This window comes from Oncorhynchus clarkii, chromosome 26 (genome assembly GCF_045791955.1).
Source record: "Oncorhynchus clarkii lewisi isolate Uvic-CL-2024 chromosome 26, UVic_Ocla_1.0, whole genome shotgun sequence".
Taxonomy (NCBI): Eukaryota; Metazoa; Chordata; class Actinopteri; order Salmoniformes; family Salmonidae; genus Oncorhynchus; species Oncorhynchus clarkii.
In genome coordinates, this window is record NC_092172.1 from 35,167,269 (window position 1) to 35,176,073 (window position 8,805).

The 8,805-nt window shown below is 43.0% G+C and overlaps 1 protein-coding gene across 1 annotated transcript in view; it reads left to right on the plus strand.

The window, feature by feature from the left end:
• Positions 1-8,562, plus strand: part of LOC139384611 (leucine-rich repeat serine/threonine-protein kinase 1-like) — a 90,923-nt gene extending 82,361 nt beyond the window's left edge. Inside the window, exon 32 of the mRNA XM_071129431.1 lies at positions 7,208-8,562. Coding sequence (XP_070985532.1) covers positions 7,208-7,385 — 178 coding nt within the window. The 3' untranslated portion in view covers positions 7,386-8,562. The remainder of the gene's footprint in view (positions 1-7,207) is intronic.
• The last annotated feature ends 243 nt before the right edge of the window (positions 8,563-8,805 follow it).

Consider the following 8,805-nt stretch of genomic DNA (forward strand, 5'->3'; position numbering starts at 1 on the left):
TCCATAGTATGTACCCAATCCATACCCAATCCATAGGATGTACCCAATCCATAGGATGTACACAATTGTAGAGGCTACCGTCTGGGTTGATGCTCTAAAGCAGGTATCCCATTCCTAGCCTTCGAGGGCCACAGTGTCTGTTGACGACAGCTTCTCCTTCAGTAGTAGCCTTTACATCCTGCCGAGCAGAGCCGTACTGGGCTTGCCTGGTTATGTATCCACCATAGTAGCTGTAACCCTGCTGGAAAAGACTGTCTGAGCCAGCACAGTTCCGTTGGGGTCGGCACGATAGTGTAAGATATTATACACCTTTGGCCTTAATGGCAAAGGTGTATAATTACCCCCGTGTATTTACCATAAACGCCTCATTTGGGGATTTTGCGGTATTGTACTATGCTTTCTGTTGCTCTTTTTTTGTGTCGTCATTAGCACAGTATACATGATCCCAATTCTAGCTCCAAAGACAGCGTCAATTCGAAAAAAATTAAAAAGCAGATTGTGCTGATTTATAGGCACATTGAACCATGTCGCGCGCCGTAGTTTAAAGCCTGGATAGTGGTCAAACGATGATGTCATATCTGTTCTTCAATCTTTTTTGCACCTTGGCCATTGTCTGGGAAGCAGAACAGAAACCCTCAATGCTCCAGGAAGTGCAGTTGAAGACACCTGCTGTAAATTATAGTCACTTTCAAATAGATTGCACCACACAAAGAATCCCCAATGCAATTATAACATCCAATGAAACAGTGTGGGAAAGTGCTCCATTGATTAACCCATTACAGTCTAAGCCGGGGGAAAGAGGGGGTGGGGGTTCTACTAAGCTATCTGAAATTGTTTTAAGAAGATCATACCAAGGATCATTTAGTTATTTGATTTAGAATTTTAATACAGGGGCGGAACCAAATGTCAGGGCAATGTCTTTCTACCGTAACCCCGGCACATTGCCCCGTCCAAGCCACGGGATGCATCCCAAATGGAACCCTTTGCTCTATAGAGTGCACTACTTTTGACCAGAACACCTATGGGCCCTATGTAGGGCATGGGGTTCCATTTGGGATCCAGCCATGGTGTTAACAGTGAAAAACAGGCCTCATTCCAGACCTGTGGAGTGTTGGACCTCTTTATCTGCTGTAGCAAAGTAGGCCAGCAGAACTGTCTGGTTATATCCCAAATGGACCCCTAGTCCATATGTAGTAGCAAGCACCCTGTTCCCTATTGTGTGCCCTGGTCAAAAGTATTGCACTACATAGGGAATAAGGTGCAATTTGGGACATACACACTTTCTGGCACAGCAAGAAAAGGAGCTGGAGATTAATTTGCTGATTCAGCTTCAATAAAGACCCAGCAGAGATCCCTCATCATGTGCTTAACAGGGTTTTTCTCCACTCTGTAATTATTCCTATAAACGTCCCAGCAGCTGTTTTAGCTACAGCAGAAGAGGACTTCTGTCTGAAGTGCATGCGTGTACGTGTGTCAGTGTGTGTGCGTGAGGTTTTAGCAGCAGGCAATGAAAGGGCCACCCAAAGCTGAGGTCCTTAATAAGCAGTGGTTGTCAGGGGGTTCGTGCTATCTGGGATCCTTAGGACATCCCTAACCTTAACCCATACCCTAACTTTAACATTAACCCTTACCTTAGCCATTTCAACTTCAATAGGGTGACGTTAGATCCCATTTAGACTAGTAGCACCAGGGACAGGTTGAGGTCTGGCCATAGGGTCGCAGGAAGACAGGAAAGGCTGTGAGAAACACGCTGGTGATTCAGGGCTTGTTTCACATCCACTGTAGACTGACTGACTGATCTACAAATCATAATGACTCGTTATTTAGGATGCAAGGTGATTTGTAGATCAATCAGTCACAATTACCCTCAATGCATCACATATGTAATGCTATCGAACACGGTCTCTGTATCAATTTCATCCCATTTGAAACAAACTACAACTTATAAAGGCTTTTTAGGGTATTACGAAAGTCTTCATCATTCTCTATGGCGATACCGCTAACACATGACGGTTCTGTGTGTGTGTGTGTGTGTGTGTGTGTGTGTGTGTGTGGTGTGGCAGGGGGGAAATATATATTTTTAAATACCTTTACCCCGTAGTGGTCTTATGCTCACCTATGTTTGTAACCATCAGTGTTGTAGATGACATGTAACCATCAGTGTTGTAGATGACATGTAACCATCAGTGTTGTAGATGACATGTAACCATCAGTGTTGTAGATGACATGTAACCATCAGTGTTGTAGATGACATGTAACCATCAGTGTTGTAGATGACATGTAACCATCAGTGTTGTAGATGACATGTAACCATCAGTGTTGTAGATGACATGTAACCATCAGTGTTGTAGATGACATGTAACCATCAGTGTTGTAGATGACATGTAACCATCAGTGTTGTAGATGACATGTAACCATCAGTATTGTAGATGGCATGTAACCATCAGTGTTGTAGATGACATGTAACCATCAGTGTTGTAGATGACATGTAACCATCAGTGTTGTAGATGACATGTAACCATCAGTATTGTAGATGACATGTAACCATCAGTGTTGTAGATGACATGTAACCATCAGTGTTGTAGATGACATGTAACCATCAGTGTTGTAGATGACATGTAACCATCAGTGTTGTAGATGACATGTAACCATCAGTGTTGTAGATGACATGTAACCATCAGTGTTGTAGATGACATGTAACCATCAGTGTTGTAGATGACATGTAACCATCAGTGTTGTAGATGACATGTAACCATCAGTGTTGTAGATGACATGTAACCATCAGTGTTGTAGATGACATGTAACCATCAGTGAGTGTTGTAGATGACATGTAACCATCAGTATTGTGACATTGTGACATGTAACCATCAGTGTTGTAGGTGGCATGTAACCATCAGTGTTGTAGATGACATGTAACCATCAGTGTTGTAGATGACATGTAACCATCAGTGTTGTAGATGACATGTAACCATCAGTGTTGTAGATGACATGTAACCATCAGTGTTGTAGATGACATGTAACCATCAGTGTTGTAGATGACATGTAACCATCAGTGTTGTAGATGACATGTAACCATCAGTGTTGTAGATGACATGTAACCATCAGTGTTGTAGATGACATGTAACCATCAGTGTTGTAGATGGACATGTAACCATCAGTGTTGTAGATGACATGTAACCATCAGTGTTGTAGATGGCATGTAACCATCAGTGTTGTAGATGGACATGTAACCATCAGTGTTGTAGATGGCATGTAACCATCAGTGTTGTAGATGACATGTAACCATCAGTGTTGTAGATGGCATGTAACCATCAGTGTTGTAGATGACATGTAACCATCAGTGTTGTAGATGACATGTAACCATCAGTGTTGTAGATGGACATGTAACCATCAGTGTTGTAGATGACATGTAACCATCAGTGTTGTAGATGGCATGTAACCATCAGTGTTGTAGATGACATGTAACCATCAGTGTTGTAGATGACATGTAACCATCAGTGTTGTAGATGACATGTAACCATCAGTGTTGTAGATGGCATGTAACCATCAGTGTTGTAGATGGCATGTAACCATCAGTGTTGTAGATGACATGTAACCATCAGTGTTGTAGATGGCATGTAACCATCAGTGTTGTAGATGACATGTAACCATCAGTGTTGTAGATGACATGTAACCATCAGTGTTGTAGATGATGGCATGTAACCATCAGTGTTGTAGACATGTAACCATCAGTGTTGTAGATGACATGTAACCATCAGTGTTGTAGATGGCATGTAACCATCAGTGTTGTGATGGCATGTAACCATCAGTGTTGTAGATGGCATGTAACCATCAGTGTTGTAGATGGCATGTAACCATCAGTGTTGTAGTAACCATCAGTGTTGTAGATGGCATGTAACCATCAGTGTTGTAGATGGCATGTAACCATCAGTGTTGTAGATGACATGTAACCATCAGTGTTGTAGATGGCATGTAACCATCAGTGTTGTAGATGACATGTAACCATCAGTGTTGTAGATGACATGTAACCATCAGTGTTGTAGATGATGGCATGTAACCATCAGTGTTGTGTGGCATGTAACCATCAGTGTTGTAGATGGCATGTAACCATCAGTGTTGTAGATGACATGTAACCATCAGTGTTGTAGATGACATGTAACCATCAGTGTTGTAGATGACATGTAACCATCAGTGTTGTAGATGGCATGTAACCATCAGTGTTGTATATGGCATTTAACCATCAGTGTTGTAGATGGCATGTAGCCATCAGTGTTGTAGATGACATGTAACCATCAGTGTTGTAGATGGCATGTAACCATCAGTGTTGTAGATGACATGTAACCATCAGTGTTGTAGATGACATGTAACCATCAGTGTTGTAGATGGCATGTAACCATCAGTGTTGTAGATGACATGTAACCATCAGTGTTGTAGATGGCATGTAACCATCAGTGTTGTAGATGGCATGTAACCATCAGTGTTGTAGATGGCATGTAACCATCAGTGTTGTAGATGGCATGTAACCATCAGTGTTGTAGATGGCATGTAACCATCAGTGTTGTAGATGGCATGTAACCATCAGTGTTGTAGATGGCATGTAACCATCAGTGTTGTAGATGGCATGTAACCATCAGTGTTGTAGATGGCATGTAACCATCAGTGTTGTAGATGGCATGTAACCATCAGTGTTGTAGATGGCATGTAACCATCAGTGTTGTAGATGGCATGTAACCATCAGTGTTGTAGATGGCATGTAACCATCAGTGTTGTAGATGGCATGTAACCATCAGTGTTGTAGATGGCATGTAACCATCAGTGTTGTAGATGGCATGTAACCATCAGTGTTGTAGATGACATGTAACCATCAGTGTTGTAGATGACATGTAACCGTCAGTGTTGTAGATGACATGTAACCGTCAGTGTTGTAGATGGCATGTAACCGTCAGTGTTGTAGATGGCATGTAACCGTCAGTGTTGTAGATGGCATGTAACCGTCAGTGTTGTAGATGACATGTAACCATCAGTGTTGTAGATGACATGTAACCATCAGTGTTGTAGATGGCATGTAACCATCAGTGTTGTAGATGACATGTAACCATCAGTGTTGTAGATGACATGTAACCATCAGTGTTGTAGATGGCATGTAACCATCAGTGTTGTAGATGGCATGTAACCATCAGTGTTGTAGATGACATGTAACCATCAGTGTTGTAGATGACATGTAACCATCAGTGTTGTAGATGACATGTAACCATCAGTGTTGTAGATGACATGTAACCATCAGTGTTGTAGATGGACATGTAACCATCAGTGTTGTAGATGACATGTAACCATCAGTGTTGTAGATGACATGTAACCATCAGTGTTGTAGATGACATGTAACCATCAGTGTTGTGACAGTAACCATCAGTGTTGTAGATGACATGTAACCATCAGTGTTGTAGATGGCATGTAACCATCAGTGTTGTAGATGGCATGTAACCATCAGTGTTGTAGATGGCATGTAACCATCAGTGTTGTAGATGACATGTAACCATCAGTGTTGTAGATGACATGTAACCATCAGTGTTGTAGATGGCATGTAACCATCAGTGTTGTAGATGACATGTAACCATCAGTGTTGTAGATGACATGTAACCATCAGTGTTGTAGATGACATGTAACCATCAGTGTTGTAGATGGCATGTAACCATCAGTGTTGTAGATGGCATGTAACCATCAGTGTTGTAGATGACATGTAACCATCAGTGTTGTAGATGACATGTAACCATCAGTGTTGTAGATGACATGTAACCATCAGTGTTGTAGATGGCATGTAACCATCAGTGTTGTAGATGACATGTAACCATCAGTGTTGTAGATGGCATGTAACCATCAGTGTTGTAGATGGCATGTAACCATCAGTGTTGTAGATGACATGTAACCATCAGTGTTGTAGATGACATGTAACCATCAGTGTTGTAGATGACATGTAACCATCAGTGTTGTAGATGACATGTAACCATCAGTGTTGTAGATGACATGTAACCATCAGTGTTGTAGATGACATGTAACCATCAGTGTTGTAGATGACATGTAACCATCAGTGTTGTAGATGACATGTAACCATCAGTGTTGTAGATGACATGTAACCATCAGTGTTGTAGATGACATGTAACCATCAGTGTTGTAGATGACATGTAACCATCAGTGTTGTAGATGACATGTAACCATCAGTGTTGTAGATGACATGTAACCATCAGTGTTGTAGATGACATGTAACCATCAGTGTTGTAGATGACATGTAACCATCAGTGTTGTAGATGACATGTAACCATCAGTGTTGTAGATGACATGTAACCATCAGTGTTGTAGATGGCATGTAACCATCAGTGTTGTAGATGGCATGTAACCATCAGTGTTGTAGATTGCAGTGCGTACCAGAGAGGATGATGGGAGTCTTGGTAAGCTACAACACATGAAACAACAGTGTTGTGTAACCATCAGTGTTGTAGATTGCAGTGCGTACCAGAGAGGATGATGGTAGTCTTGGTAAGCTACAACACATGAAACAACAGTGTTGTGTAACCATCAGTGTTGTAGATTGCAGTGCGTACCAGAGAGGATGATGGTAGTCTTGGTAAGCTACAGCACATGAAACAACAGTGGGAGGAAGATAATATGGGGGTGTGTATATGATGCATGGTTAAGCACGCAACACGGCAACAAGCTATGTTCAAGCCTTCCCTCTTCCCAGAGTGTTTGTGTCATGTCCTACATAAATCAGGAGTGGGATGATTTACCTGTTTGTGTCATTTCTGGAAAGTATGTATTAACCTGTCACTTTAAACACTGATCTAAGATTCTGAGTTAAAGTCAGGTTTTAGGGAAGGTAAGTTCATTCTAGATGTGTGCCTTAGGATTTCTACCTCCAGGTAGGAGGTGCCCTATGTAAACAGGGTGTTGTGTGTACTCCTCAGTGTACTCCTCAGTGTCCTCCTCAGTGTACTCCTCAGTAGCCTTCCAGGGAACCTCTTCTCAGTAAAGCCTGGCTACTTCTAGGAAGAATCCACACATACTCATTTCAACGTTTAACTCTCTCTTTCCCTCCTCCCTATTTCACACTTCTCTTTCTATTACTCTTCCCTCCCTCTCCCTCGCTCTTTACCCCCTCTCTCTCTCTCTTTACCCCCTCTCTCTCTCTCTTTACCCCCTCTCTCTCTCTCAGGACCCTGGAGGAGGCTGCACTGGTGGCAAAGGACACGGTTGTGTGTGGCTTTCGCAACGAAAATAGGGCCTGGTGCCTGTGTGTCTGGCGGGGCTGGGGCCCCCGTGAGCTAGAGGTCTTCTACCAGTCCTACGAGGAGCTGGGGAGGCTGGAGACCAGCATGAGGAAAAGAAGGTAGCCGTTGTACGGTGTCCCAGGCAGAGGCTAGCAGTCACAGAATCATAGAGAGAGAGAGAGAGAGAGAGAAAACACATTCACAGGCCCCCAGTGTTCAGAGCAGGGGGCCACGGAGCTCTGACATCAGAGTGACAAGGAGGGGTGAGGGAGATGTTGATACAAAAGAGAGGACAGGAGAGATTGGGATATGTTGAGAGGAGACTCAGGGATGGAGGGGGGTGCCTCATCCTGTCATAGCTTGGGCCCAAACCCCCAGGGACCAGGTCAAAACCCCCTGTGTGCCCCCAACACACCCCACACTTCCCCCTCTGGAGCATCACTAAGATGGATTGACTACCAGTTAAACCTGAGTCTGAAGATAGAAGGGACTAGGGTTGTAATTTTCCGGTAACTACCAAAATATGCCAGGTTTTCCAGAAATCCAGTTGGAAGACTCCTGAAATCAGGATTAAGCAGGAAATCCAGAATCTACCAACCAGGATTTGGGGAAAGTTACTGGAGTTCTGAAAGCATAAAACAGATGGTAGGACAAAACGGGCCGTAAAGACACGTGTCCCAGATCTACTGAACACAGAGTGTACTCACTTCACAGGACAGTGGAACGTAACACTCAACTGGGTTGTGTGTGTGTGAGATATATGAGTAAACAACACTGTAAGCAGTTCTGTTTCCTCATAAGCCATCTCCCAACAGACCAAGGACACAGCAGAAAGGACTCACCCCTGCCCTGCAGTATAGAGACTGGGACTGTCTCTAAACCAATGACACTCTCCTATACCAATCTCTCATACTAGCTCAGATAGACATTAGATGAAGGGTTTCTGCTGCTGGGCTAAACTCTGACTTGTGCATTTAACAAGTAACAAAACTATAGACAGAAGTCAGGGTTAACTATGTGTAGGAGTTTGCCCTTCGGTTTGATGCCATCAGTTTTACTTCAAGTGTTGGCGCTTGAAGTTGCCAGTACTATATTGTGTATTGAGGCTGAATCCCAAATGGCACCCTATTCCCTACATAGTGCACTATGGGCCCTGGTCAAAAGTAGTGCACTGACTAGGGTTCCATTTGGGACATTTGCTAACTTCACTGCTGTGTCAGTGAGATGGTGTTCATTTATGGTGTAATATGTTCAAATCCTCTTCAGTGTAAATATACTGTATTGTGTATATACTGTACGACCATGAATAAACTTCTTCTAATAGTAGAAGCCTGTGTTGAATGGAAGTTTATTGACCTCTTATCCAACCTGCCTGCTGTGTCTATCGAATGGGATCAACTAAATGTTGCTTGTAAGAGACTTGCCTGCATCCCCCAATCTCCTACATTTGAGTATCCTCTCCTTCTCTCCCAAGACTCTCTTTCCCCCTCTCTCTCTCCTTCTCTCCCCTTATCTCTCCTTCTCTCCCCCTCTCTCCTTCTCT